The sequence below is a fragment of the Anoplopoma fimbria genome, chromosome 15 (assembly GCF_027596085.1).
Source record: "Anoplopoma fimbria isolate UVic2021 breed Golden Eagle Sablefish chromosome 15, Afim_UVic_2022, whole genome shotgun sequence".
Lineage (NCBI taxonomy): Eukaryota > Metazoa > Chordata > Actinopteri > Perciformes > Anoplopomatidae > Anoplopoma > Anoplopoma fimbria.
The window spans coordinates 24,087,269-24,104,122 of NC_072463.1; the positions used below are offsets into that span (position 1 = coordinate 24,087,269).

At 40.6% G+C, this 16,854-nt stretch overlaps 1 protein-coding gene across 2 annotated transcripts in view; it reads right to left on the bottom strand.

Annotated features, from left to right (window-relative positions):
• The window catches only part of pacrg (PARK2 co-regulated), a 182,650-nt gene that overhangs the window by 116,013 nt on the left and 49,783 nt on the right, over positions 1-16,854 (bottom strand). Inside the window, exon 1 of one of the 2 annotated variants that reach the window (XM_054614448.1) lies at positions 11,258-11,457. In XM_054614448.1, the coding sequence (XP_054470423.1) occupies positions 11,258-11,329 (72 nt within the window). In that variant the 5' untranslated portion in view covers positions 11,330-11,457. Of the gene's footprint in view, positions 1-11,257; positions 11,458-16,854 lie in introns of those variants that run through there. The other variant, XM_054614449.1, reaches the window with a different exon arrangement.

Consider the following 16,854-nt stretch of genomic DNA (forward strand, 5'->3'; position numbering starts at 1 on the left):
AGAAAACGAGGAGGCACAAAATCTAGAAACAGAAAAACCTTAGAGTGTCTAAGTTGTTTGGCCTGGCTCTCTGTTCCTTTCTCCAGCTCCTGCTCACTTCCCCTAGGCTGTAAACCCTCCTCTCACTCCCCGGAGCTGCCACCCCTAAACATCAGCAAGATGCCCTCAGACTCTCTGGTGTGAGGTCGAAAAGTCGTTTTTGCTTAGAAGGGGTTCCTAACTGATAGAAATGACCCAGATGTATCTAATTGGCAGCCATGATACGAGCTAGACAAATTCTCTAAATAATATACAGATACCTCAATGCTTCCTTACTTATATCTGTTAGCATATGATACACTGGACCATCCTTTACGAAGGGAGAGAAGATAACTCTTTGCAGCAGCAACACCTAAAACGGCGCAACATTTAGCCTTTTATGAAAACAAACTTTATGCCTATGTTGCATTTACAGTTATTTTCTTACAGTCATATACTGGCCTAATGGGATTTATTTCTCATAAACAACATACATTTAAAACATAAATAAATATCACATGTCCTGAAAGGAGGAAGAAGTATATACTTTCATGGTCCTACCTCTTCTCCAAAACTCAAACATTTAATTCAAAATGATCATGTAAATGTTGGTGAGTTGGAGCCGAAAATCCTTTTTTAATTTAAATGTCAACCTTGGTAATTAAGTCATATTCTTCACTGGTTTATCCACGTCTAAGATAAGGCAGGGGGATTCGCAGTGTTACCGCAGCAAAAGAGATAGTTTGGTTTAAAAGAAGCAAGATAGGTTATCTAAATAAATAAAGAGTATCACAGCAAGATATAACTAAATGTTGAATTCACATTATTGCACATAGTTGATATTGCAAAAGCAGTGTTAATTGTGTGAACTGTGAGCAGCAGCAGCAGCAAGGACGGCCCTCCAGTATCTCTCCACTGAAGCAGCTGTGTATATAGCCTGCATGTACTCTATAGTATGAATGCAGCGGGAATAGATGCACTTGTTGTAGTCCATCTTCAGAACACTGTAATGTCCCAGCGCCAGATCACTCTGCTGTTCCATCAAAATAACCTGGCCTAGTTTAAGTGCTAGTTGGATGCTCTTAGCACTTAGTTGACTTCTCCTGAATCCTTCATTACATTACATTACATTACATTACAGTCATTTAGCAGACGCTTTTATCCAAAGCGACTTACAGGAAGTGTATTCAACATAGGTATTCAAGAGAACTACTAGTCACCAGAAGTCATAAGTGCATCTCCTTTCTTAAACAAGCATCTTAAAGCATAAACCAGAGCAAAAGTATAGTGCAGAGGCAGATTACTACGAAAACAATAATTGCAACAGACTAATACGAATATAGTAAGTGCTACAAACTACTACGAATAGGATAAGTGCAGTAAACGAATACGAATTCAATAAGTGCAGCGAACTGATACGAATACAGTAAGTGCAACAACTAATACGAATGCAATAAGTGCTACGAGGAAGGCTCAGGGTAGTACCTTATGAATTCTCCTTCACATCTTTCCTTGACCTCACAATGTTTTCCATCAAGGTCAAGAAAAAGTGGTCAGGAAAAGGCATTTTGAAGTAATTTTATGACTTTTCAGCCGCAGCCCTGCTCTCCTGAAATCACCTCCTACCTACACACCGCTGTTTCCCTCATCAGCTGTGCCTGACTTTTCCCGCCCACCTCTTCACCTGCATCTCACTCACTCATCAACCACACTCCACATACGCTATATCAGTTCAACTCCTTTTGTTTTTTGTCAGATCACCATCATCGCTACGCAGTTTCTTGTTTCCTTCTTGCTATCCAGCCTGCCTTTTACCCGTCTGCCGAACCCACTTCCATTTGGACTCTCAATAACTGTAAGGTATGGGAAAATAAATCCCTGAAACCATGCTGCTGCTTCCTCATTTGTCTGCATTTGGGTCCAATCCCTCCATTCCCATTCGTGAATAAAAATAATGCAAATATTTAAAAACACTGACAAAATACAGACACATCGCCTCAACAAAGATGAAAAGCTGTCACAAATTGTAACTAACCGACAGTTATGTAATGGACATACACAGTATGTGTATCGGTAAACAAGTCCTGCTGAATGGCTTTCTACCTAATACAACCCACCTTTGACAGTGTTTGCAATGATGTTTAGTACATTTGGTCTGTCGTCTGTAATAGTATTTCCAATTAGTAAAAGAAAGACACATAAATGAGGGTTGAAATCAACAGTTTCACTGTACATTAGTGATCTAAGAGAAAGAAATGTAAGCTTGAAAGTTAGTAAAACTAAAGGGGCCTGATTTGTATCACATAAAACCCATCACCTCACTGAGGCTGAGTGTCCACATTGTGTTTTGCTCTGGCAGAAAAGTGCTAACAGGGCGCTTCAAATAGAAGCACTCGGAGCGCAAAAAAGTCTGAGGGCTCTGAAAAAAAGATGCTGGCTTTCTCTCTAGGTGGCGGCATGCTGCCTGGCAGTCAAAAAATAAATAAATGCTATATGGACAATCAGCCTGCAACAACAAGCCTGTTAAGGCTGGATTACACAACATTAGCATACAACATATTATGCAATTTGATTATATGGTCATTAATCATTTCTTTGTCCATTAAGCTTTGTGGAACAAGAATCGTGGGTCCGTGTGTGAAGTAGGGATGTTAATTATTAACCATTCAACCATAACCCTCAATAGGAATGTGAATTTTGACCAAATAATGTTATAGGTTAAACAGTTTGAAATTATATTCAAATTTTTAAAAAACAAAGGGGAACAGCTGGTTCACCTTAAAGGTCAGCCTGAGCTGGACTTGTTGCTTACTTCAGGGTTAAACCCCTTTAATTTAAATAGAAATATGTATTTAAAATTCTGAACATCAATATAGCAGCAACAGCAATTTGCAATGTAAATATATACTGGAGTAATGTCTACCTGAGCAGAGAATGAAGTCGCTCCCCAAAAATGAGTTGCCTGTTTTGGGCATACTCTGCAGCCGGCAATAAATTGGGGATTTAACCTCTTTGTGTTCGGGGTTATTGTTGCATCTGGTCCACTTGTTAGGCACTCCAACCACAGCATCCCTGCATGCAGAGCACTAACATTGTCGTTTAATGAACGGTTAACGAGGGTCGGTAGTCGGTCAGAAAAAAAATAATTTAATTTGGCATCCCTAGAGTGAAGTTAGGTTTAATATACAAAAGCAATATCAACGTATGTCCTCATATTCATCTGTGCTTTCAATACAACTGAAACTAAGTGAAAACAAGCCAACCCAGCGTTCTTGCTTTTGATAGGGGAAGCACACCGCTCATAGATGAGGCAAAGGTCTAGATGTCCTCTGCACTGGTTATCACATGACATAGGGCTAATTAACTCTAAAGCAGAAAATAGAGGCCCTGCAAGGAGCAATAAACATTCTCCATTAAATAGTATCTAATTAGAATGCAAGCTACAAGAGCTTGAAGGAGAACACAACAAACACAGAGGCCAGTGTAATTGTCATCCAAGCTCTGAGCAAAGCAAACATAATAGACATAATCAGCCAAGCACTTCCTACAAGGCCATGATAGAACGCTGTGGAAGTACTTCTCCATAGTCTGATGGACGTTTCCAGATGGTGTTTTCTTCAAACGCGGAAAAGGTCACAGACATTTCAGTAGTCATGCACTTCAGATAACATGTCATCAATTATAACCTAATCTATCAGATACCTGGGGAGAGGAGCATCAAGCACACAAACTACTTCTTGTAAGTTCTACCAAATTCGTCTTCACTTGAAATGTAGATGTTGAATATGAACAAAAAGAAAACAATTCCTGGTTTCTAGCAGATCAAAGCAGAGTCTCAAAAGAAATGGCATTTCACAGACGGGCTTTACGTCCCTGTAATGGTCAGTTCTAATTAACAGCATTTCATGGATACTAAAATATCTTTAAACAATGCTAAAAGTGGGCTCCTATTTGGGTCAGTCTTTTCCTGCTGCTTTTAAAGTGAGGAGCAAGGCAGGCAAAGTCAAAAAAGTCAAAAGTTACGAGGAAAACTGTAAGATTTCCAAGTCAGCCAATGATCCATCCACCCAAGGCCTTCAGGTGCCGTGGTTGATCGATAGTAATGGAAACGCCAGGAGGCCTCCGGAGCCCATTGCCAATTTAACCTTTTTTACCATGACTCAATTCTTCCTCCAATAACCCAGCTGCTTACAGGGATGGACTACAGGCTTGTGGTGCTGATAAAACAAGCGTGCAGGAGCAGAGGGAAGGATGCAGGAAAACAGTTTTAGTGTGTGTGCGTGAGGGGTTTGTGTGTGTCTACGAGCACCACTGGTTTTGAAAACACTTCCATTGGGCAGTTTAAGTGAGGCAGGCAAGCAGACAGGTGAGGGAATCTACAGCAACAGTGGAAAACTTGCTCAATTTGCCTTTACTTAGGCGTGCTCCACACACACACACACACACACACACACAACACAGACACAAAACACCCTACCGGCTCCATGGCCAATTTATGTATCATGCCGGGCACATTATGGGTTCCTGTGTCAGGTAAATAGGTTAGGAGCGACGGGGAAGAATGGTTTTGACTGCGAGTGAAAATAATAAACAGACAGATTCATCTCCATAAAAGCTTTCAAGGGTTCAATCTTGGTCAACAAATGCCTGCTATCCATATAACCGGCAATTCACATCTTTCTATATCGTACTTTTTTATCCTGGTTGTTTTCGTGTTCTGTTCTGGTGTTTCAGTGGATGGCAGAGAGGATTTAATCACATCAGACCATTGGACGAAACTTTAAAATCTGGATTCATTCTAACTCAAATTAAATCTAAGACGGCATTTTAACTAGGTTTGTATTTTTAATTTAAAGAGAGATTACATTTAATCAGGTTGCACATCAATTTTAAACTCATTTAAACCCTAATCAAGGATCAATTCCGAACTGTCACTTGTTTAATTTGTTCAGATGGGGTAATTTATTAAGATGACATTAGTGGTCAGAGCATCAAAGGCAAATAGTCGACATGTTAATCGGCGCAACTCCGACACAATCTTAACAAATCCTCTAAAGGCAAAATTACTACGATACAATACAAATAAAGTCAACATTAAAGTGCCTCTATGTTCTGCTCCGTCTTATTATTTGGTTCTTGTTATTATCCGCTGCTCGTATATTGCTGATTTCATTTAGGTTTTATTATTGTGCACAGTAATTGTCTAGCAACCCACTGTTTCTCAGCGTAAAATGTTTTCATCTACGGGGACCTGCCTGGTGGAATGAAGGTTATGCAGAGAGAAAGAGAGAAAGGGGGAGAGAGAGTGAAGAGAGAGAGAGAGAGAGAGAGACAGAGACAGAGACAGACAGCATAGGAGGCTGAGACATCTGCTCAGGTATATAATGATGATGCTGCTGTGGGAGAGGAAGGAATAAAATATGGAGGTCACGTTGCTAGCATGGAGTCTCCATCTGTCCCCTGGGGTTAGTCGGGTGAGCCAGGGATGACGGAGGGGCTGGGGAGAAAGGGGGTTGGCGTGTTGTGGGTAGGGCTGTTGCAGACTTGGGGACGATGTTTGCCGGCTCAATTTTAATCCCAGAGGCCAAGCAAACAGTAAATGAGGTGAGCGTGTTACAAAAAGCATCGCAAAAGTTGAGGTTGGGATTAAGGTGTAGTTTGTATCGATTTGCCCTCTCAGGTGAACCGCGCTATACGGCTCCTTAAAGAGGATCATGTCCATGTTCTGGTGCTGGTGTTGTGTGGTGGTGTACTGTAGGACACAGCAGTGTAGAGACGTTTACAGCTTCGGTCCATTTCTCCGTGACTTTTCATCAAGGAGCATTTCCTGTGGCAAACTGGCCTCATGACTCTTATGACCTTGAAAGTGACCTCAGTCTTTGTTAAAGCGTAGAAGCATTGCACAAAAAGAAGAAACATTACGGGATGTGTTATGGCAAACATTCCACCAATTACAGACAACATAAATCAATGACAGGGCATGATGATGATCTAGGGTCACATATTCCACATCATCAGGAGTCCATAGATAATTTGCACCCCAAGTGAGTTCAATAGTTATGGACCAATTTTTTTTCTTACATCTTTAAACAGCAAGATGGAATAATTTAGGCTGAATCCACACCTCTGAATGGCCGACTACATCTCCGATTTGTTCAGCAATTGAAATAGGTCAGGTGTTGTGCTTGAAAACTAAACACTATGCAGCCTTAGCAGCTATGTTGCTACATTAAATAAAATGGCCCCAATATAACAAGCGTGGATTCAATTAATATAGATATACAAGTAGTACATTACATTACATTACAGTCATTTAGCAGACGCTTTTATCCAAAGCGACTTACAGGAAGTGTATTCAACATAGGTATTCAAGAGAACTACTAGTCACCAGAAGTCATAAGTGCATCTCCTTTCTTAAACAAGCATCTTAAAGCATAAACCAGAGCAAAAGTATAGTGCAGAAGCAGATTACTACGAAAACAATAATTGCAACAGACTAATACGAATATAATAAGTGCTACAAACTACTACGAATAGGATAAGTGCAGTAAACGAATACGAATACAATAAGTGCAGCGAACTGATACGAATACAATAAGTGCAACAACTAATACGAATGCAATAAGTAGTAGTAAGTTGACTTGCAGAGATACAAACATTTCAAGCGCCATGTGTTTGATTTATGAGCTGTTAGGTTAAATGTGCTTAGCAGCAGCTACCTCCATGTCCGTGTCAACTAAAAGTGATGGCTTTGAAGAATCTTGGTTTGACAAAAACAGATATTTTCATATGATGATACCATGAATATTTTTCTATCCGTATCACTCAGTCATACAGCATAACACATGAAATTGCGTATCTTCTTTTCCTCTGTCTGTGTCAACTGCAATGTTCACATTTACTGTATGTCTATTCATGTCCATTCTTGTCACGACACTATGCTGGTGTTTGCTCTCCCCCCCTAAACCCCTGCTTATTTTTTTCACCAAGCTCGCTCTCTCTCTGACACAGAAAACAACAGCTTTGTTCTCCTCTCTGTCTGAAACACAAGGTGACGACCTCCAACCAGAATGTAATGTGCTTTTTTTTCTCTTTAAATGCTTGGGGATGAATCACTAGAAGAAAAGGGGGAGAGTTGCGTGGGCCGGTGCTATTGATTCAATTTCTATGACCACAAATACGTTAAAGCATAATAAGCCCATGCTTCAGGACCCCATACCCTTTCTGGCTTGAAATGGCCTTGTCGTTACCTACAAATCATGGCTCTCCGCAAAGCCCTCTACGGAGAGATATGTCAGTGACCACAGGGGAGAAAAAAAAAAAACAGAAAGTAACAGACACAAGCAAGCAAGCCTCTGAAAAATGTAATGGTTTTTGTTGAGGATTTAGCCAGTGGTATTTCGGTCTGGGAGTATCATTTGTGTTCCAGACGTAGCAGATCCTCTGAGGAGATGGTGCATATTAAAGGGCTTTGCAGGAGCCTTCCTTGTGAAGGCTCTTGACAGGAGATTTGTTTATGACCTTCAAAAAAGGAGGAGGAAGTCAATGAGAGCTCTGACTGCCTCCTTTGCATCTAAAGGCAGTCCCTGCCATTGAATAAGTAGAGCTGCAGTTTCAATTGCAGGTATTACTGTTGTCATCTGAAATGTGCAGCTCTTCAACTTGTATTTGTCACATGGGCAACATTCATTTAAGGGCACTGTGACATAAACAAGGCAATAGCAGTCTGCAAAAAACTAGTAATGCAACGATACTGATATTGGATACTGACTCAAACAGCTGGATTGGGTATCAGCGACAATACGCCAATCTGGTATCGGGTACCATGCTTTAATAAATAACAATTCAGTCTATTTATATCAATGTATTTACTTGATGTATTTTGAAATACATTGTTTGAGTCACAGCTCATGTTGCCTTCACATAAAAGAATGATCCCAGTCTCCTTCACACAGTGAGGTCAACAGGTTTTTTAATTTAAACTAGTATCTGATTGGTTCCCGGTATCGGCCAATACCCAAAGCATAGTTAAAAAGTTAGTGGATGAGAGAGGAAGACCTAGTTAAATAGTTTGCATCAAAGTCCCCAGAAAACTGGACAGTCAACATTTCAGAAGTAGAAAAGATGTGGAAGTGAAAGCTAGGGGATTGCAGACAGAAAATATTAAACTGACACTTTCCTCAAATTCATTCATTAAATTATTGCTGACCACGGATGCCTCAACTTCTGATGCATTTCTGTCATTTCACCATGGACAAAATCCAAACTGTCACCATAAACAGCATCAGAAGAAAACACAGAAATATAAATCTAGGGTATTCTGGGAACTTCCTGAATAAGTGGAGGGTTTTTACCATATCCCAGACAAAAAACTAAAACAAAGACAATGACAAGTTGCCAAGTGTGCATGTAGGAAATATTCTAAAAAAAGAAATGATTATACTGAGAACCACCTGTCTTCATTACAACTCTAAAAGAAAGAGATTTTAATGACGAGCTTCGCGTTGTTATAGCCTGCGAAATCAAGCAAGTGAGAGTAAAAGAATGCCTCAATCTGTCAATTTAAGCAATATGACTGTCTGTGACATGCTTTGTTGCTTACCAGCCGCTACTGCCTCTTTGTAAAAGTGCCAAGTGAGAATTAAAAGAAAGAAGAAAATGTGAGACTGTGTTCCTTACATATGATACTGCATAACTCAAAACAGAACAAATCACAACATAACTCTCCTCCTCACACAAACTAAAGCCACATAGTCTTTCTGATGACAAAACAAGTGAACGTGTACAGTACAATATCAACAGTATGAAGCACTTTAATTAACACAGGATCCGTGTTAAAAAGGTGCCATGGCGCAAATGCTGTTAAGCTCTGGTGTTTGTAAAGAAAGGATGTCTGTGTAAATGTGCTACTGGGAGGCTTGTTTTCTTCATCAACTTACAGTCTCTCACCATAGCTGCTCCTATGGCTTACCACATCTGCCAGAACACAGTGGGAGACTATGCACATCTTTCAGTGGCCTTTGCTGGCAAACAGTATCAGCTGAGGGAAAAGCCAGTTTCATACATAATCCTATTTTTAACAAAACCCTTATAAACCATGAACCACTGTGACAGCATATTTGTTACTCATCTTAATAATAAATGTAACGATACAGTAACAGAAGACCTACCCTCAGTTACTGTCCAGATTTCTAATAATAATCTATTTTTTGGCTGCACAAATTCTAGTTTTACTGACCAATCAATACAGGTAATCAATGAAGACTGATGTCCTCTGCTCTACAAACCTATTACACTTTCCTGATCCGTCTTCATTTGGGGTAAATGAGAGGAGAGGATGACCCGACATGACTGTCTTTGGAAATTAGTAAGCTCCTTCAACACAGTTTAACTACACTGGAGGTCCGTGATGGGGACTGCTCTGCAAGGGCATAATGGTCCATGAAGTGTTTGTTTGTCGCAGAGTAAGACAAAGAGAACCAGCACAAAAATAAGTGCATTATACGCAAATAAGTTGTTTATAGAATACACATAAAAGCTTTGGTGGCTAGGGAAACAAAAAAACAACTTTAAGCTTGTAAAACTGTACTCAAATCATGTGCTGCAAACAACTCCAACAGCCTCACAATACATGTTAGTCAATAAAGCATTCTCCTTTTGTGTATCTCTGAAATGTTATTTTAAAAGAGATAGATTCATATGTTATTTTAAAAGAGATAGATTCATATGGCTGCTTTGTTTCATAGTGTCTAGTTATTGCAATATAGCCCTAAAAGTGTAATTTAGACCATAAAAATTATTCAAGAAACAAAGTAATCCCCATACTTGTGTGAAACCCACACAAGCATGTCTGACCAAGCGTTACACACACTCACTCTCACACACACGATGGTTGGAGAGTGTATATTCAGGCATTCTGGTGTTTTCCTTTCTCCTGCTACCAAATCTCTCTGGGCTATTTAGTGTGTTGAGATTTATTTTTGCTCTGCACAAATAGCAAAAAAAAAAAAAGAAGATGATAGGGCTGTGCTGAATAACAATAGAGAAATGATAAGAGGACTGGAAAGAGTAAGAGGATCATTTAAAGCGGCCCTCCATTCCTCCAACCAGTGGAACTTAATGTAGAAGGTGGTGCCAGCACGTGGGAGTCCAGACTGCCAGTGTTTCAGTGGTGTACCCTACCACAGAAACCTCCACCCAGCCTCTCTCTGTCCCTGCCTGGTGTTCAATCGCCCCAAGTTCTTTCACACAACTTCCCTTCTCCGTTCTCTACACTGGCTCCCTGTAAGAGCTCGCATCCAGTTACAGACTCTGGTGCTAGCCTACAGGGCAGTGAAAGGAACAGCTCCTTCCTATCTCCAGGCCTTGGTCAAGCCCTACACCCCCGCCCGACCACTTCGCTCTGCGGCCTCGGGGCGATTGGTTGCCCCGTCGCTCAGAGGTCCCTGCGGCCGATCCACCCGGTCACAGCTTTTTTCTGTCCTGGCCCCTCAGTGGTGGAATGAACTCCCCACTGACGTCAGGACAGCAGAGTCACTGCCCATCTTTAACCTCACCTCTTCATGAAGTACTACCCTGAGCCTTCCTCGTAGCACTTATTGCACTCGTATTAGTTGTTGCACTTACTGTATTCGTATTAGTTGTTGCACTTATTATTCGTATCAGTTTACGTATTTAGTTTACTGCACTTATCCTATTCGTAGTAGTTTGTAGCACTTATTATATTCGTATTAGTCTGTTGCAATTATTGTTTTCGTAGTAATTTGCCTCTGCACTATACTTTTGCTCTGGTTTATGCTTTAAGATGCTTGTTTAAGAAAGGAGATGCACTTATGACTTCTGGTGACTAGTAGTTCTCTTGAATACCTATGTTGAATACACTTCCTGTAAGTCTCTTTGGATAAAAGCGTCTGCTACATGACTGTAATGTAATGTAATGTACTACTTGTATATCTATATTAATTGAATCCACGCTTGTTATATTGGGGCCATTTTATTTAATGTAGCAACGTAGCTGCTAAGGCTGCATAGTGTTTAGTTTTTAAGCACAACAGTCTGCTAAATGACTGTAATGTAATGTAATGTAATGTGGTGGTGTTTCTTCACAGCTTCCCCAATAACACTTGTCATACAGTCAACAGGCTGCACAGTCAGTCACCAGGCTGCACAGTCACCAGGCTGCACAGTCAGCTGTCAGTCAGAATAACACCAGTGTACAACGTGCCGTGACGTCACTCACCACGGAGTTCCTCATGGCGGCCTTCATGGTGAAGCCTTGCGTTGTTTTTAGCTCCACCTTGGTCCTCAACATGTCCACAGGTGTCGTCTTGTCAAATGATGAGCCTGAAAAAAGAAGAGCAGTGTGATGCTAACTTACAAGATTATATAATATATAATACTCGTTTGGCTCTCAAAACGTGACGCCCGCTGCTGTTGTTGTGGGGTTTGTTTTTTTTGTTTTGTTTTTTGTGGTAGTGGTTGCTAGGCAACTTCAGAGACGCTTTGGTCTGGTTGCTGCGGAGGAGGGGGGGGTTCCTTGTTACCATAGAGATTCCAGGACACTGTTGAAAAAGAGGATGTAAAAAAAAAAAAATAGCTTTACATACCAGTAGATTGTATTTCATTACTCTTGTTATAAAATCTATCTTTATCTATCTATCTATAAATCTATCTATCTTTATTTTGTTGTATAGTATGTGTATTTATTGTCTGTGTAGTTGTATAGTATGTATTTATTGTCTGTGTAGTTGTATAGTATGTGTATTTATTGTCTGTGTAGTTGTATAGTATGTGTATTTATTGTCTGTGTAGTTGTATAGTATGTGTATTTATTGTCTGTGTAGTTGTATAGTATGTGTATTTATTGTCTGTGTATAGTATGTGTATTGTCTGTGTAGTTGTATGTATAGTATGTGTATTTATTGTCTGTGTATTTATTGTTGTAGTTGTATAGTATGTGTATTTATTGTCTGTGTAGTTGTATAGTATGTGTATTTATTGTCTGTGTAGTTGTATAGTATGTGTATTTATTGTCTGTGTAGTTGTATAGTATGTGTATTTATTGTCTGTGTAGTTGTATAGTATGTGTATTTATTGTCTGTGTAGTTGTATAGTATGTGTATTTATTGTCTGTGTAGTTGTATAGTATGTGTATTTATTGTCTGTGTAGTTGTATAGTATGTGTATTTATTGTCTGTATTTATTGTCTGTGTAGTTGTATAGTATGTGTATTTATTGTCTGTATGTGTAGTTGTATAGTATGTGTATTTATTGTCTGTAGTTGTATAGTATGTATTTATTGTCTGTGTAGTTGAGCTGCTGCAACACTTGAACTTCCCCCATGGGGATCAATAAAGGAATATAATAATAATAAAAGTAGTCATATATATTCAATTATTATAAAGATGGTCATATTAGAGCAAATAGGAAATTGCTTTAGTTCCTGACTTTTATTATTTCCTTAGTGATCCCACCCCTCCCCCCTTTCTTTCTCACTTTTTTTTAATTTTATTTTATTTTCCAGAGGGGGAGTACATGCTTTTGTATATTTATTATATCCTGAGGTTAGAGAAGTGCACAGACTTCTAGTTTCTTCCTTTTAAGAGGTGTGCAGGTATACTGAAGGTCTAACAGCACACCAAAAGATTTATACTGCACTTTACTCTTTTTGTTCAATGATAGTAATAGGTCAGACTGGTCCTCTCCTTACTTAGTGCCATCACGCTATTTCAACTAATGGGATAAAAACTGTGAAATGATGACCAATAACCTCATACAGGATAACCTCTCTTTTGTCTAGGTCGACTCCTGCGGCAGCTCCAGGGTCACCAGACTTCCATCTTGGACAAAGAGGATCGATCCCACCCACAGCTCATCATTATACTCATGCAGCGGATCCTCATCCAGAAGTAAATACTTAATGATGCTCTTTGTCTGGCAGCTGGACCGAGGCCTTGACTCTCAATAAGCTGGTTAGAGAGCAGCCCGAGCTCTGAATCACTCCAATTTAGGGATGTGGCACTTTTAATCTTCCAATATCGTTTTGGTCTCCGGAGACTTTCTTGGGTGAACTGGTGCAACTGTTATTAATCTTCAAAGCACAGGCAATTTCTCTAAAAGCCCCTATTTGTTTTTTATGGCTCCATTGAGGGAGGAGGGTATAGCGGCAGGGAGGGAGACTGTAAACAAGGTATGGAGGGAAGGCAAGTTATGTCCCTGTCAGCATTCAATGTTGGTCTCTCCCTCTTTCTCTCTCCCTCTCTCAGCTTCCCCTCAGAGGATTAAAAAGAGGGAGAGGGGAGTTTTCAGGAAGCAAACGGAGCAAACTGGAGCGTCAGCATGAATTCAGCTGGACTGAGAAATTATTGTTCAAACGGCACTGCGCCATCCCACTCCTGTGACTGTACAGTGAGGAGGCGAGCTGGTATTTTTGAATTGTCGAAACAGACATCGCCAGGAATGAAGCATGAAATACAAAATATATCGTTAGTATTTGCTATGTTGAGTTCTGTGTGTTCATGTGTGAACATGTGTGTGTGTAAGTGTGTATATCTGTAGCTCTGTCAGGCTTCCGGTGTCGGTCACCACGCAGGTCAATTAATATCTCCGCCTAAGGACACATGCGTGGTGTCTAAGTTGGCTTACACAGTGAAGATTCATTTGCATTTTCCTACGCTAATGATGTATTGTGGATAACCAGATGGGTTCGACAGGTATGGGGGAAAAACAAGGGCAAAAAATATGAGTAACAGCATCAAAGAGGGAAAAGATAGCCTACATCATGCTTTGATGAATGTGTTATTTTTCTGCTTCTACACTGCGCCTTCATCATCATGGTGTCCCTGGTCTGATCTCCAGCTCATTTGCCAGGCCACCTTCAGGCTTGGCAACCATTGTCCACTGCTAGAGAAAACAGCAATTACGATATCATTAGAGGAGAAACCCATACCTTCTGTACAAAGCAGAGGACCCAGAGGGGGCAAGAGAGAGAAGGATCTCAGCAGGAGAAAGGATAGCAGAGACTTTGCTGCAAAGTCAGTTGGCCTCCAATTACCATGAAAAAAGACAAACAGCCATTAGACTTGGCCATTAGGCTGTAGGGAGAGCGGCCAGGGGCTTGTTGGGTTTAACAATTCGTCAGGATGTGAAAGTCGAACAGAGGTAGGTGACTGCGATGTAATGCCATTCAATGCAAAGTGAATCAGGATGGTTGTATGTGCTGTTGCCTATATTTTGTTACCCCTTTTATGACTTTTAAACCAGAAAAAGAAACATGTAATCTTAGATATATTTATGTCCTATACGGACGCTATAGAAGAAAAAACCCATTAAAACACTTTAACAGCACTATTGAGCCTAATACATGATCTAGCCTTCCCGAAAGGAATATTATTGCAATATTGTGATGGTTGGTTATTCATTCATTCATTCATTCTCCGTAACCTGCTTATCCAGTTAAGGGTCGCAGGGGTGCTGGAGCCGATCTCAGCTGTCAATGGGCGAAGGCAGGGTTCACCCTGGACAGGTCGCCAGTCTGTCGCAGGGCTGACATATAGAGACAAACAACCATTCACACTCACACTCACACCTACGGGCAATTAAGAGTCTTCAATGAACCTTAGCTGCATGTCTTTGGACTGTGGGAGGAAGCCGGAGAACCCGGAGAGAACCCACGCTGACATGGGGAGAACATGCAAACTTCACACAGAAGGTTGTCTGGCCCGGGAATTGAACCCGGGCCCCTCTTGCTGTGAGGCGACAGTGCTATCCACTACACCACCGTGCAGCCCATGGTTGGTTATTAGAGGTCTAAATACATGATGAAGTGTTACAGCTGATTAGCACTCTTCTCTGGACTGTGAGGCTGTGTACAGACTCTGTTTGACATCCCCTTGACTCTACCGTTAGTTTTTCTGCACCTGTTATGCCTCGAACAACTTACACCTTTCCATTTTTTATAAGTACAAGAGCTGTGGTGACCAACTTCACAGATCTTATCAGTGAAACGCCTGTGGGTAAACAGGGCTTTTAATGGTTCAATATCTAATTTGGAGGAATCCTAAGACATGAATGAACAAAAGCTGTGCTGGTCTGCTTTTTTGCTTTTTTCTGCTATAGTCCACGTTTGATGAGTGGTTTGTGAGTAAGCAATGCTTGACTATGAAGGGTAATATTAATACAAGTAGTGTGGCTCAATACAGTACATTTTTAACATTAGAGATCATGGTTTTGCCTTGTACTCCTATCTTAGTGCAAATGGAGCCATTTTCTACTGTTGTTGCTGTGGCCCCGACTGGTAAAGGTGCATCCCCATAGTCACCAAAACCTGTATGTAGAGTTTGTGTGACTCAGTGGTTACCATATGGCCACAAACCTAAATTTGATGCCATGTGTCTCTGTATGGAGTTTGCACGTTTCATGACACTGAACTGGAAAAATTAAGAATGTTTGAAAAACAAATGACTGAATAAATAAGATGCTCTATTAATCAATACAACCTTCTTAATCACTTAAAGGTTCTTGTGGAGTTTCTGACCGCAATGGAAAGAGATTTTTTGATGCGGTCAATAAAATAGCAGAATAAGAGAGGAAAGCCGCTAGCGTAGTTTCTTAACATTTGAAAAAACAAACATTTTACACATCCAATGTAATTGCTTGGTGGTAGGGATACACAAAGTTCCCTTGGTGAGAAAGTTTGAAAGTAAATAAAAAATGTTTCTTCAAAATGAGATATCCACAGGGTAGCTTTAAGTGATCTAAACACAACATGGCTTGTCTTCAAGCAATACAACACTCTCACAGCACCGGGGTAGGGGAGCATTGCTTCAGGAGAGTGAGAAGAAAAGCAGACTGGACAGGATTCTTCTTTTTGCAACAATGGATGCGGATGCTTAGCTACAAAATGATCAACATTTTTTTGATATTGCACATGAGAGTTACAACTTACGACACAAAACAACACAAAACATCGGCAAGCAAGCTTGTAATACAATAAATACAGCAGCAAATGCCCTCAATGGGGGAAATAGAACTGAGATGGATTTTGGTGGAATGCCCCTTTAGTATAGATCTCTGTTAGATGCTTTTAATACTGCAAATATCAGATATACCCCAAACACCAGGGGGTGACAGGAGTTAAAGCCCCCAAGCAGACCAAGTATGGAGGGTGGACCGGTAGCTGGAGAGGTGCCAGTTTGCCTCCTGGGCATTGCCAAGGTGCCCTCGAGCAAGTCAGCGGACCCCCAAAACTGCTGCCCGAGCGCTGTCTAGAAGCTATCCACTGCATCCAAACACTAGGATGGGTTAAATGCAGAGTCTACATTCCACTGTTTGCTGTGTACATGTGGGACAATAGAAGTTGATTCACATTTACAAACGCAGCAATACTAGCTTTGGTTTTTTTTTCTCTTCCAAACAATAGCAGTTTGGGTATCCATACTGTAGTTTGCTTTCCCCTGAGCCCTGATACATCCAAAGGCATAGATCTCTACAAACGGCAGGGCAGTTGGCGGGAATACTTGATATGGGCACAGAGTTGCAAGGCCGCACTCACAAAGCCACAGCGTATTGATCTTCATGCATTATAGAAGCAGCTTTGAGGCCAGCTGATATTGGAAGGCATAGCTTGCTCTTCCTTCGGTGCATACGCTCTAACATGCCCACTGGACCATAGCAGCAATAATCAGACACGGGTCTTGATGATAAACATATGGATAATACATCTATTATATCGCTGTACTCTGATTGATAATTGTTTACATGATTATGTTTGTTACAGACACTTTTATTTGTCCTCTCTAAGTGCATGGGTAGTGTAGTCTATTTGAAACTGTCAAA